Below are 14,674 nucleotides of genomic sequence, written 5' to 3' on the forward strand. Positions count from 1 at the left end.
GTGCCTAGAGAATCAGGTTGGACAAGCGTGAGTTTACAGTTTTCGCCATGGTCCATAACAATCAACGCTTATGCAGGTTGGGTTGCTTTCTGAATTTTGAAAATAATTAGGAAACGAGGAAAACATGGTGGCATTCGCGTGTGAATAATATTTTTCATGTTTAGCTGCTATTGCAGCATACTGGCAAGACAATAAAAATAGTAAAAGACGATAGAAATTCAATTTTCATCCCCATTCCGCATAGTCAACAAACCAACCGTTAGAAACCGTCCAACCTGTACCTTTACGCACCTTGATCGTTCGTTTTCTTCTTCTTTAGTTCGCCAATTTGGCTCACAAATGTTCCTCTTCTCGGAGGGGGTCGGTGGCTGTCGTCGCTGATGAAAAAGGTTTTCGTTTATTAAAATCAATTGCCAGTGATGATTCGGGAATTAAAAATCAAATTGTCTACATATCAGTTACAAGCACTAAGCTTTCATTAGTGTAAGAACGCGTGGTGAAAATGGCAGTGGTCGGAAATCGGTTTGTTGATGGTGAAAAAAAGTGAACCGCGATCCGCTGCAACGCTGTTCCGCTGTGTGTTGACAAAATACGTACCCCTGGGAATGTGTGCAGTCTGCATACGTGAAGCAAAGTTACCAAATGTTAACAGGGAAAGGACTTTTCAGGTGCACGAAAAGACAAATGAAACTGTCGTGATTCTAGAACCCCTGAGGCTGGTATCGCCCGAAAATGCACAACCCAACTTCACGTGAAAATGGAAGAACGCGTAGGAATGCTTGGCTGTAACATCGTTACTAGCGCAATGATTCCATCACACACATCGCACCTTCGCAATCCGCTAGTGTGTCGCATGCAAAACAGGTGAATAATTCATAGGTAAAAGTCATTCAAGTAGTGCAGCTCATCTTGAGCAGCCGTCGGAAATGCTAGTGCAATGGACATTTCTATAGGCTGTGTGAAGCTGCTTGCCCGAAAAACATAAACGCACTCGTCGCTGACAATAAGCAAGGGCAGGCATCGCATCAGCGACTTCATCAATTCATTCATAGATCAATTGCGCAAAGCGCACCACAACAGCAGCCCATCTTGCAAGAAATAAATCTTTCGGTTGCCACTGCCGGAAGCGAGCGGTGGAAAGGTGCCGAGACGTGCACCGTGTCGTCAGTTAGCCGGAGGTAGTAATTAGTCACGACCATCAGCGTTTCGCTCGACTACCACCCAGTAGAATGAACCAATTAGCCCCGCTGCAGTCGCAAAAATGTAATCAACGTATGAACGGCTCGCGGTGGCGGCAGCAGCCGTTTGCGAATACTCCGCAAACAAATCAGTGCGGAGAACAGCAACGCAGCAACGTTATCGTCAGATGCACGAGCGCGCAACAGAAGAAAGCACCAAGTGCAAAAATGTGCCGCCGTGTAGAGATAACCGTGCGGACACTCCTATCGGCGATCGTGGTGTTGCACTTGCTACCGTACGCCTTGGTGGGATATACGCTGGCCAAAACTGCCCAACCGAAGCAGTCCTGTGATAAAACAAGACGCGTCTTCACACAGTCCCATGGGGAAATCAGTGACGGCCCATCCGGATCCAACTACACGCAGGTACGTACGCCCGCGTGATCGTGGTAGGCGTTTACCGTGGGGTTGCTTTGATAAGCTGAACTCTTGTTGACTAGCACTGATCTTTTGTCGCTTTCCAGGATTCCCACTGCGAGTGGCTGATACGGGCGGCAAATGATAGTCAATTTATAACGCTCAAGTTTCGCAGCATGGGTACCGAGTGCTCGTACGACTATATCTTCATCTACGATGGAGACTCGTTTCGGTCGCCACTGTTGGGCAGCTTCAGTGGGAATACGGAACCACAGCACGTCGTCGCCAGCTCCGGTAGCGTAAGTGTTACCGTCACGTTTTTGTTACCGCTATTATGTTATTGCTTACGAGCCTATCTTCTTTATGTCCCTGTAGATGCTCATACTGCTGTACAGTGACACGAATTACGTGTTGGAAGGTTTTCGGGCGGAATTTTTCGTCACCAACTGCCCGAACAATTGCACCGGCAATGGACGGTGTGCTGATCATATGTGTGTCTGCGACAGCGGCTGGATGGGATCGGATTGTAGTCTGGAGGTGTGTCCGTTTCGGTGTGGCGAGGAAGAGGGCAGAGGGAAGTGCAGGACTGACCGGTGCGAATGTTCAATGGTAAGTGGTCACTAATCAGCTTGGGAAATAATATACAGTCGGGAGCAAAATTGAGCTTACAATTGCAACTTTTTGAAGATTTTTTATCTACCGGGAGAACTAAAAAGGAAACAAATGTATAACTTATTGATTTTGGAATATTACATTCGTGTTTTAATCTGCGATCTTGAAATTTAATGAAAGTTCATTATATCCTCCGATATTTACAAAACAAAACCGAACGCACCATATTTCAACATCTCTAAATTGGGTGTACAGTTTTTTATATATTGTAATATATTGAGCAAATTGATGGCAAATTGAATAAAACTTACGACGTACCAAGTGTGTTCAATTTTTCATTTAAATTTGCTACAAAACTACATTTAACAGATTGCATTATATTAATGTTTCCTCGAGCTGTGCTAGAAACGTCAATTCGTCTTTAGTTGTACGCTCCATTTTGCGGCCGATTGTAAATGATTCACACAATCCAGTCTACAATGGCTGTCTTATGGTTATTATTTTTCTTTTATTGCAGGACTACGTAGGGCAATCGTGTAGCCTTCACCGATCCAACCCTGTCCCGAAGGAATGGCACTGGCTGTCAAAGTCGAGAAACGGGCTACCCCCGAGGGCGGCCCATACAGCCGTCTACCATCAACCATCCGATTCGCTGTACGTTTTCGGAGGCTACAATTTAAACGAAGTGCTTGACAGCCTTTATGTGTACCGGTTTGCGAAGAACCAGTGGGAGGATGAGTGGGGTTTGCGCGTAGAGCACAACCATACCGAGGCGTCCGGCTCGGAGGCGGAAGAGAAAGCGCTCCGGAGGGCGATGTTCCTGGAGGTCGAAACCGACCGGTTGGGTTTATCGAAGGAACCGAACTTTCTGAGCAACGTCATCTACACGCTCGCCGACAATCGGACCGACGTCGACGGGTACGGCAATGGGTCGCGCCCGGCAGCACGCTACGGTCACGCTGCGGCCACCGTCCCCGATGGCTTCGTACTGTTCGGTGGAAAACTTTCCACCGGCCAGCAAGCGAACGATCTGTGGCTGTACAATGTGTCGCACCAGGGTGGTGCGTGGTTCGAGCGGGGCTTGGAATCGCGTCTACGACCACCGCCCCTGACACGACACACACTAACGCTGGCCGGAGGGTTTTTGTACGTTTTCGGTGGTGCAACCGAGGACGGAGAGTTTTCCCCGAAGTTGTTCCGCATAGCACTGTCAGCTAGGGGTGGTGAGGAGCAGTGGGAGGAAGTGATCCCGCGCGGAGGTAAAGCGTTAGACGTGCGCATGGTGGCGCATACGACTTCGTACCAGCGGGCCACGAACTCACTGATCGTGTACGGTGGTTTGGTCGCGAACGTGGCTCGTTTTTCACGCCTCTCGGAGCGTATGTTTGCGTTCCAGCTGGATCACAAGCACTGGGCGGAACTGCAGTATCCTCGGACGGCACTGCACGATGGATACGCACCGCGCGAGCGAGCCTTTCACAGTACGAACATCATCGGCAACTATTTGCTCGTATTCGGAGGTTACTCACACAAGCACAACAAGGAGGAAATATGCTACGACAATCAGATGTACCTGTACCATCTCGGCTGCCACAGTTGGATCAATCCGGAGGTGCTGGGTGCTGTCGGTCGGTTCCGGTACCCGAAAAAACAGGGTGTGTTTGCTCACGCGGCTGCGGTGCGCGCTGGCAATACATTACTCGTAGTTGGCGGATACCATGGTAACGTGAACGGAGATCTCCTCGCCTACTCGCTGCCAGTAATGTTAGTGGTGCACGGTGGCTCGGACACACCGGAAGCGGCATGCCCTCGGCACACGTCGTTCAACGAGTGTTTGGCCGATTTGGAGTGCGGCTGGTGTTCGGCGGATAGTGTTTGCTACGGACGCACGATCGGTGCCAACTGCACCACGAACCTGCAGACGACACGCTGCAAAGGCATTTGCTCGGTACTGGGCGACTGTCATTCGTGCCTGGTGCACGGTACGTCATCGGTGGATCTAGACCCGAAAGCACCTTCCTTCTCCATCCATCATCATCAACAGTCGATTGCGCACAAGCTCGGACTCGATCGGTGCACGTGGTGTGTGCAGAATGCCCGTTGCCATCACAAGGACGACAACTATGGTGTATGCGGGGAGGACACACCCTCGCAAAAGCCGGGCTGGTGGGGTTCGAAGGGTACGGAAGTGACAAGCCCGCGGGAGTGTACTGCCCTCGACAAACGACCCGGACTGACGTTCCTCAAGTATCTCCACCCGATGAACGTGTCCATGCCGGACGCCGTCATGATCGTGAACGCGACCATGGCCGACTTCACCTCACCACCCTCGAACACGCCCACGGAACAGCTGCTTGGGGGGCCGGGCGTGGTGGCCCGTCTGCTCGGCTTCATTCGTTTTCCTCCCGTGAGTCCCGATCAGTCGATGGCGTGGCTTCAGGCTTGCGTTAGTCACGCGAACGCCGTCCTACGTACGGTGCAGGTTCCACCACGCCGCTCGTCGGCCAACTCCCATCACCATCCAACGCTTCCGCCGGGTGGTCCCGGTCTTTCGATGAACTTCTCCGCCAACGAGAGCGTCTGCGATATGCTCAAGTGGCCCGATCGGGCCAACATTCTCGTGGATTTCCGGGCGCAGCGCAACAAAGTTGGATTTGCGCACCATCCCCACCATACCCACCACCACGGGCACCATGGGCCGGATCTGAGCAAGATGAGCCTCCAGCACGTCTACGGTGGCGCCCTGCAAGCGTTCACCTTCGAGTTTCTCGAACCGTACTCGAACGGGACGGCGTGCGAGACGTACGGCAACTGTCTCGAGTGTCTGTCCGACTCGTCGTGCGGTTGGTGCGAGCTAGCGGACCGGTGTCTCTCGCGCCAGGTAAGCGAGCGGGACGCGTGTCGCGATGGCGCTGGGAACTGGCGCTACCTTACGATTCAACCGGCGCACTGCTCGAACTGTTCGAACTATATCTCGTGCGAGCAGTGCCTGGGACCCGGAGCCGGTGGTGAATCGTGCGAATGGTGGACGGAGGATGCTACGTGCGCACGGCGTGGACGCTCGGAGGAAGCGGTCCGCACGCTCGACCAGTGTCCGATGCCGTGCTACCAGCGGGCAGATTGCTCTTCCTGCCTGAACGATCGTGGACGGTGCGTGTGGTGTGAAGCCACCAGTCAGTGCTTCTCTTTCTCCGTGTACACCAGCGAGTACCAGTTCGGGATGTGCCGGGAGTGGCTCGATCAAACGCTTCCCCTCGGGGGTGGCTCGCTGGCGCCGGCAATAGAGCCGCCACCCGTCGTCGTGCAGCAGTGCAAGTCGTGCGCGAGCCACCAGAACTGTTCGTACTGCCTGCGTTCGCTCAGCTGTGGCTGGTGCTACGACGAGGACAACCCGATCAACGGCGTCTGCATGCAGGGTGACTTTGGACGCTCGTCGAAGGAGTGCACACTGTCACTGAATGGAACGGATCGGGCGGAAACTCGAACCGGTAGCTGGGCGTATGCGCAGTGCCCGGACGTGGACGAGTGCGAGCTGGGGCTGCACGATTGTCACGAGCAGGCCGAGTGCAGCAACACGCACGGTTCGTACAACTGCAAGTGCCGCAAGGGTTACTTTGGCGACGGTGTACGTTACTGCCGGCAGACGTGCTACGAGTCGTGCGTGCACGGCCATTGCTCGGGTGCGCCCGACTTTCGGTGCGTGTGCGATCTCGGCTGGACCGGGGTGGATTGTAGCGTTAACTGTGCGTGCAACAACCACTCGACCTGCCTGCAGGGTGTGGGGAAGTGCGATCGTTGCCTCAACTGGACCGAAGGCGAGTTTTGCGAGCGATGCAGCCCGGGAAGCTACGGAAACGCAACCACCGAGGCGGGCTGTCAGCGTTGCGATTGCAATGGGCACGGGAATGTGGCGCTCGGGATCTGCGATGGCCGCACCGGAGAGTGCTACTGTCAGGATTACACCGAGGGATTGCACTGCGAGAACTGTAATCGAAATTTCTACGGCGAACCGAAGGACGGTGGACAGTGCTACCACGAGTGTGCATCGCGCGGAGTTCTCACGCAAGTCGGCACCCAGGGACTGGGATCGTTTCAATCGCACCGTTCGAGCTGGAGCGGCCAGGAGACGCGAGAATGCCTTTGGATCGTCAGCCCACAGGTGACGCGTGGTTCGCCCGAGCTTCGCAACGCCATCATTCAGATCGAAATCGAAGCGGACCGGATGAACGTGACCTGTGGGGAGAATGCGGTGTACGTGTATGACGGCCTACCGGACCTGACCGGGGTGGCCCAGCAGAAGCAGCTGATTGCAGTGTTTTGCAATGAAAATCGTGGCTCGTGGATTACGGAAGCACGGTCCGGGCATCTGACGGTACACTTCAAGAAAGGTCCCTCGAGCGAGCAGGGTTTCAATGCGATCTACTCGGTGATGAGCTGTGCGACGGGCAGTTGCCACCGGCCGTACATCTGCACCGAGGATGGGCAGCGCTGCGTTTGCCCTAAGGGTTTCACGGGGCCCCGTTGTGCGATGCGTATCTGCCCATCGGACTGCAACGAAGAGAGTCGCCGGGGCGTTTGTGATACCGCCTACGGACGGTGTATCTGTGCGGCCGGGTACGGTGGGGACGATTGTTCGCAGGAGGTGCGTCCATCGAGCGTCGTGTACACGGAACTGTTCAACTCGTACCTCGTGTCGGAAAGCTTCGAGCATCTGCGCAAGACGTTGCCTCGCTTCGGCCACTCGCTGGTGGCCGACCGGCGTGGTTCGCTGTGGATGTTCGGAGGGTACTCGCTGTCGCACGGTCCGTTGAACGATATCCGCCAGTTTGATACGCGCAACAACACCTGGATGCAGGTGACGGTCGACTCGAGCCCCGAGGACCGGATGCCCCAGGGTCGCTACTACCACGCGGCCGACATCGTTATCCCGCGGCAATCGATCTACATCTACGGCGGGCTGGCGCGCAACGGAACGCTGGACGATTTGTGGCAGTTTGGTCTGCAGACGCAACGCTGGAGTGTGGTTTGGTGGGCGCAGGAGAACACGACGGCGCAACGACCACCGGCGCTGGCAGGCCACACGCTCAACTACGTACGGGATGGCGAGCGGGAGGTGCTGCTCCTGATCGGCGGTTACTCGATCGGTCAATCGGGCTTACAGAGTCTCGTTTGGATGTTCAACCTGGCGACGAACGTTTGGACGGCGGTGGTGCCCAGTGGCGAAGGTACGGCGGGTCCCGGTGGCATCTACGGCCACACGGCCGTCTATCATGCCGCTAGCCAACTGGTGTATGTTTACGGCGGCATTCGCACGGTTGACGGCGTGTCGGTCGTATCGAATCGGTTATACACGTTCAGTGTCGCTAGTAGGACGTGGGCCGAGTTGCCTCCGTTCATCTACCACGGTGGGGAGTATGTCCCGGCGGCACGCTACCTTCACTCTGCGGTCGCAACCGAAAACTACATGCTTGTGTTCGGTGGGCGATCGACCAACTTTAGCTCGCTCACGGCGGCCCAGGAGGTGATGGTGGCGTACGTGTACCGCTGCAATCAGTGGATCCGGCTGGCGAAGGACGCCGACAAGGTGGGCACCATCTACGGGTACACGTACGCGCAGGCGATGGCCCAGGATCCGGACGGGGGTGCCATGTACGTGGTGGCCGGTTGGGACGGCAGCAACCACTGTCGTGTGACGCGCATCCAGCTGCCGGACGATCTGTGCGATCTGTGGAGCGGCTCGAAGTACTTCTGCCGCCAGTACACCGGGTGTAGCTTCTGCTCGGTCAAGACGGGCGGTGCGGCACCTAGTTCCGATGGGCCATCGCACTGCTACTCGACCGGCGCTTCGTACCATGCGTGCGAGACCTACAATGGGACGATCTCGTTCAACAGTGGCACAACATGCGATGCAGAGTGGATCGGTCGGCGAGCCTGTGGTTCGTTCAAGACGTGCTCCTCCTGCCTCGCTACCTACCCGTGGCACGGCGAGCAGGAATCCCCTTGTAAGTGGTGCCCGGATTGCGCTCCCAAAGGCAGCTGCGTGCAGCGATCGGTGGAGTGTGCGTTCGTGAAGGTTTGCTACACAAACCAAACGGCAACCCTAGAGCTGGAGCAGTGCCCGGGGGTTCGATGCGTCGCGGGAGACTGTGTCGGTTGTCGCGCGATGCCTGGCTGTAGCTGGGAGCGCGATGAAACTACCCAACGGTACGGGTGTCGTGCACTTGTGGAACCGACGGACGAAACTGCGATCGACGATCAGCAACATTCGCACGAACAGCAGGAACCAGGTTCGAGAGAAATCCCGGTGACACCCAAAGCCACCCCTGCGCCTCGCAATGTATCGCTGGAAACCTGCCCGGTGCCATGCAGTACGTACCGGAACTGTACCGCCTGCGTGAAACACCCGCCGGGAGCGCGAACTGGCTCGAGCTCCGAGTGTCTCTGGTCGACGCAGTTGAACGAGTGCATTTCGCCGACCTTTCAGCCACTGTACTGTTCGGGCGGAATTTGCGGCCTAGTGGTGCAACTGAACGACGCGGGCCACTGCCCAGAACCGTGTGCTAGTTTCACGCAGTGCGCCAGCTGCCTGCGACACGCGTACTGCGGATGGTGCGCACGGAACGATACCGATGGGGAGGGCGTGTGCACGGAAGGGTCGGCGGATGGGCCGGCCAATCATCCGGCGGGCTCGACCTGTGCCGCCATCTACCAGACGCGCAGCAAGGCACCGACGCACGAGGCGGAGGGTTTCGGGTGGCATTACTTCAAGTGTCCACCGGAGAACGAGTGCACCAACGGGCATCACAGCTGCAACGCTCGGTCGCAGCGCTGTGTGGATCATCTGCATGGATACGAGTGCGTGTGCGCGCCAGGGTACAATGCTACCGTCGTTGGAGGTGGCGGTGGTACTGGTGGTGGTGGTGTTGGTGGCCAATGCGTACCCGTTTGCAGTCAGGGGTGCGTGCGGGGCAGCTGCCGGGAGCCGGACGTGTGTGATTGCGAGTTTGGGTACGTCGGGGCGAACTGCAGCATCCAGTGTCAGTGCAATGGCCACTCGGACTGCGCCGGACCGGATCGGCTCGATCGATGCCTGCAGTGTCACAACAACACGAAGGGTCCGCAGTGTGATAAATGCTTGCCGTTCTACGTGGGTGATCCTCGGAACAGTGGCGGCTGTGTGCCGTGCATCGAGCATTGCAACGGCCAGACGGACGTGTGCATCGGGCGCGATCAGGAATCGGCACTGGCGAACCTTTCCCGCGGCCAGATCGAGGACCTGATCGAGGAGGGTCCGCTGGCCGACGCGATCTGTCTCGGGTGTGGCAACTACACCGACGGCGACCGCTGCGAGACGTGCGTTCCCGGGTACTTCCGGCGGTTCGTGCCCGGCAAACCGTGCTGGCCGTGCGAGTGCAACGGGCACGGTGACATGTGCGACCCGAATACGGGCGAAAAGTGCAACTGTGGCAACAACACCGAGAGCGATAACACGTGCTCGTCGAAGGGCAAAAACCACGCGTACAACTGCTGGTCGCTGCAGTGCACCAAGTGCAAGGACTCGTACTCGGGCCACCCGTACAATGGGCATCAGTGCTACAAACACATCACCGTTGAGTCACGCATGTGCTTCGATGCGAAAACGATTGGTGAGTTTTGTGATTGAGCGATTGAATTAAGAATTACTATCTTGCCCGGTTACACAGGCAGCACTATGCTTTTTTTTAAGGGGAAAGCTATCTTCTAGGATGTGAAATATGAAATGTTGGTCAAATATAACATTCATTCAACAATTTTTCCAAGTCAAGTTGGGCTACTTTTCGAACCATTGGAACCAAATATATCCTTCGAATTCCGCGTGTTGTCCAGCGGACAAAGCTCTGGATTGCGTTCTGGTTGATTTGTGCATCTTAACAATATTTTTGTTTTGTGTATGACTGTGATTTAAATGAATTTGTGTTTTGTATGTGTTTCGAAGCACTTGAAAATTCGTGTATCCCAGTATTCTAAAAGACAGTGTAAAGAAATTCTGCTATCACTTCTGTTTGTGTTGCATTTGATTTAGCTTTTTTTCTGTTAATTTATAGGAAAAATCTTGCTTAGTTACTCGTTGTCGATCTTTTTTTTCACTAGACTAATTTTAACGTATTTCGTAAAGCCCGGGTGGCCCGGTTCCGCGCGTAAATTTGGAATTGCTTCAAAAATCAATTTCAACATGAAAAGTATTTTATTAATCCAAGCATCCTTACACTTTCCCAATGCAAGCTGGTTCCTATAGCAATCAATGCTACGTAATGGGAAAAGCTGTTTGGTAGTTTTTACCAAAAGTAAATGCACGTAGTTATTTTGTTCATATTCAATAATTGTGGACAAAGTGAAAATACCAAACATCCGTGGCAAGTTAGTGACTTCAAAGCGAGAACAAAGGGCATCATGACCGACAATGAAGACGCTAATTCTGTTCTTCTGTTGCGGGACAGTTGGTTGGGATTTTTTTCTAGTCTAGCAGCAGGCTATATCGCATAGCAAACTTGCATGCAAGCTGAGCTTGTACAACTTTACGCCTTACAAGTTTCAAGCGTACTTAGTTTGGGGATGTTTTGAATATTGCGAACCAGTACGGTTGGCTAACAAATGTGACCAAAATTGAGATGAGATTTTATTACGGGACCTACAAAAACGTTATTTGGAATGTCTGTATGTGAATTGTTGTGTATTAATGGCATCGTGTTATATTATCGCCCACAGACGAGTGTAAAATAAAACCACAACCGCTCAAGGCCGGCCAGACGGTGTTTTTCGTCATCCAGCCGCGCTACATGAACGTGGACATACGCTTCATCGTGGACGTGACGCAGGGTGAGCTGGACTTCTACATGAGCCCCACGGACGAGTCGTTCATCGTGCAGACGAATGGGAGTACGGGGCACCATGACATTCATCTCGACGGTGGTTACGCTTGGTACCGCGATAGTCCCGGATCGGCGTCATCTTCCGCCCGTGTCATGAACTCCGACCCAGCGGACGAGGTGCACCCGCTAAACATTCGCCTCTCCGACACTCCAGCCACGGGCGAGCGCAATTCCCCAGCCTGTGGCGGTCAGATACGGTACGAGGGCTATCTGGTGACGGATCGCACTGCGAAGGACCTCATCACGTACGTGACGCTGCGTCAGTGCAAGTTCCTTCTGCGCGTGTTTGCCCTCAAGAATCGACTCGTCGTAACGCTGCCCCACACGGTACACGCGCTTGGGCAGACAAAGTTCTACATCGCTCTAAGGGCACGGTCTGGTTCGGCCGCCAGTTACGGGTTGGTGTTCTTCCGCCAGGACCAGCTGCACATCCACCTGTTCGTGTTCTTCTCCGTGTTCTTTTCGTGCTTCTTCCTGTTTCTGGCCATCTGCGTGCTTGCGTGGAAAGCCAAACAGGCGGCCGATATGCGCCGAGCCCGTCGGCGCCACGTGGTCGAAATGCTGCACATGGCCAAGCGACCGTTTGGCCGGGTGAACCTATCACTCGAGTGTCCGACGGTGTCGCGTGACGGGGCCGACGGCAGCGGAACAACTCCTGCACCACATCGACGGCGTGGTCGTGGTTCGAAACATTCCAGCACAAACGCCGGTGGATCTGTGTCCGGCGTCGCTAGCAGTAACCCAGCGATGACCCAGCATTCGCTTGCGCATCAACACCAGCAACAGCCGGCGGATGTGGCTCCTATTGCACTGGAACCAACGGCGGACAACTACGCAGCCGTCGGGACGGTGTTTGTCCGATTGCCCGGCAAGCAGCGATCTCAGATGACGCTTGCTTTGGCTTCGGCACTGATCGTGATGGGACGCTCCGGTAGCTACCCGTCGTACGCAATCCGTGGTCACCATCATCATCATCATCGCCGGCGTAGCTCGCCAGGTCAAGCGGCCGGGGGGAACGCATGTGCACCTCTCCACGCCTCATCGCCTGCAAGGCATCATTATCCACATCATCATCATCATCCGAACAACCATCAACACCAGCAACAGCAGCAGCAGCAACAGCAGCAGCATCGCGTAGAGGTGGCCGACGTTGTTGGTCCGCTGGCGGAACGGCAACCGTTTATCGAGGTGCATCTCGAGCAGGTTCCGATGCAACCGCTCGGTGCGCAGAACCGCGGCCATTAAACGAAGTGCTGAGAGAAAACACAACCGTTTGCTCAACGAAAATTAATTACAGGAACCCAGAGGGCCAGTCTGGAAGTAACCGCCCATCGGAAAGTAGCAGCGCTTAAATGGCAAACTATCGTTTTCTTTTCTTTTTTTTCGATTTTACGCACACATGCTCTAATTTATGTATCCCGCTGCTTCCTCCCATGCTCCTCTAAAGCTTGCTTACAACAAAACCCCCTTGCCTTAAGTTAGCTTGTTCGAAACCGTGCGTATCGATTCATCATCATCAAGCTTAGCTAACTGAGTTGCGATAGGATAATTTAGAAAACGGGCTCCGAAGAGGCTTGTCTGATCTCCGAACAACCGTGTATGAACAGTTTGAAACCAAACCCACGTGGTAGGCTATTAGTGTTTTTTTCTTTTCTACACCACCGAGTGTTGATACTAGGATTAGGTTGTATAAGAATTGGCATATCGCAAACTCTGTGTGTCTGTGTGTGTGTGAATATATTTTTGGCACATGCAAAGATTGTTTTAGACGAAACATTTATTTTCATTTCAGTGGAATCACAGTCCACTTTTAAGTTAAGATGGAGCATTTGTTAATCTGTCGTAAAGGATCGACAAGAAGCATTAATATTTTGTTCTCCTGTGAAGCGTTTATGATGTAATAGGTAAAAAAAATGGCAAACTCATCAGTGCGAGTTCCCGGTACGATCTGTAGCAAAGAACCACTAGTAAATTATTATCCATCCATGGAGGATGTTGTTGTTCATCCTCCAGAGTATCACTTTAGAAGCAAAGGAAAAGACAAGCGCTAGGTACTTCGCGAAACCGTCTTAGTTTACGTACTTCTAACGGCCATGTGTTATTTTTCTCTTAGTAATAAATTTGTGCATGTGTGTGTGTGTGTGCGTGTGCGTGTGAACGTGTGCAATTTGTATGTGTGACTAGGATGAGGTGGATAAGGTGCGATCAAGCAAGGTAGTGTGAAACTGAGTGCAATAAGAACGCGAGGAAATGGAAAGGAACCCGCGCAACCGTGGGTAGAAAATCTTAATCTTATACTTACCGACTTATAGCGTGTTAAGCTACTAATACTACTGAACGCAAACCGTGATACCGAATGTTTACCATAAATCGAGAAATCTACGGATGGAACCACTGGTCTTGATGTGAACCCTTTCCTCCCGTGTAAGGGCATATACAAAACCGTTCTCCCGTAAACCGACTCGATCTCGACACAGAACTCGCAAGTATTGTTATTTCAAGAGGATATTTTTACATTGCACTGAAGCAGCTGCAAGATTATTGTCATCATTATTGTATACAAAAATCGATAAGCAAATAGTATTATACATTAAGTGTGGAAAACACGCAACGCAAAGGAACAATTTAATGTATTAGTTAATCCATTGTTTTCCGTAAACTATTTTCACATCCTTACCATTGCAATAGTGTGTTAGTTTCAATTTTCTATTCACTCAAAGATGCTTCCTATTTTTCGATCCCCTTGTGGCCCAAGTAAGAAACAAGTCGATCCAGTGTTAGTTTCGATTGAGTCGTGTCCGTACATCGGTGCTTCCCTGGTAGCGAAAATAATTCTAGCTAGGATTAAGCGTTGGCCGACGGATAGTAGTAGTACGCGATTGGGAACGCATAAAGCAAACATGATCCCGACGAGCACAAACGGCACGGTAAGGATGAAACCAAACGGATCAAGAATCTCGTCCGGTTCGCGAAAACCTTCGATCGCTGGTGATGATATAGTAAACTGAACAAAACGATGTGTGTAGATAATTGTAAACCTAACCAAAACGATGATCGCGGGCTAACCCCGCGGGAAACGGGTCGCGTAGGCCCCGGAGGAAATAGAATTTAAACGGTAAAACTTATCGAACCGAGCGCCATTTCTCCAGCACGTTGTTTATATTTTGTACATGGCTGGTGGTCGGTGGAGCTGGTTGAGCTGCGCGCAAAGTTGCGAAGTAAACTGTGTAGTAATCTCAATGAAATAAAGTAAAAAGTTTACAAAACGTATGTGTACCGCTTTTACTGGGTAACATTTCGTTTGACAAAGTGGGCTTACAAGTTGGGGAACTATTCTACTCCTCACTATGTATTATCCATCTTTAGGGTGGCTTTAGATTAATGTGGAATGTTAATACCGTTACCCATTACTTTGTTGGTATAGATTCGAAACACCATCATGGCCATAAAATTCATAACAATGCAGATGGAAAGGAAAATCAACAAAAGTAAACATATTTTTTTACTAACAATAAAGAGTAAATAATTCTATAATTTGTTTCTAAAATGTTGGTATTC

At 52.7% G+C, this 14,674-nt stretch overlaps 1 protein-coding gene across 1 annotated transcript; it reads left to right on the forward strand.

The window, feature by feature from the left end:
* The first annotated feature begins 1,406 nt into the window (after window positions 1–1,406).
* On the forward strand, window positions 1,407–12,361 carry LOC131293233 (multiple epidermal growth factor-like domains protein 8). The gene is made up of 6 exons (XM_058321313.1): window positions 1,407–1,604; window positions 1,703–1,894; window positions 1,971–2,204; window positions 2,725–8,422; window positions 8,504–9,853; window positions 10,953–12,361. Exons 1-6 carry the CDS (start codon window positions 1,407–1,409, stop codon window positions 12,359–12,361), a joined length of 9,081 nt encoding a protein of 3,026 aa, XP_058177296.1.
* Window positions 12,362–14,674: the final 2,313 nt, after the last annotated feature.

The sequence above is a fragment of the Anopheles ziemanni genome, chromosome 2 (genome assembly GCF_943734765.1).
Source record: "Anopheles ziemanni chromosome 2, idAnoZiCoDA_A2_x.2, whole genome shotgun sequence".
In the NCBI taxonomy this organism is placed as follows: Eukaryota; Metazoa; Arthropoda; class Insecta; order Diptera; family Culicidae; genus Anopheles; species Anopheles ziemanni.

Bases quoted from the DNA above. Each gene is read 5' to 3' on its own strand.
- LOC131293233 (XM_058321313.1), top strand. From the start codon at position 1,407: ATGTGCCGCCGTGTAGAGATAACCGTGCGGACACTCCTATCGGCGATC. The intron at 2,205-2,724 runs GTAAGTGGTCAC...CTTTTATTGCAG, and splicing joins ACCGGTGCGAATGTTCAATG to GACTACGTAGGGCAATCGTG. The intron at 8,423-8,503 runs GTGCACTTGTGG...CAGGTTCGAGAG, and splicing joins TACCCAACGGTACGGGTGTC to AAATCCCGGTGACACCCAAA.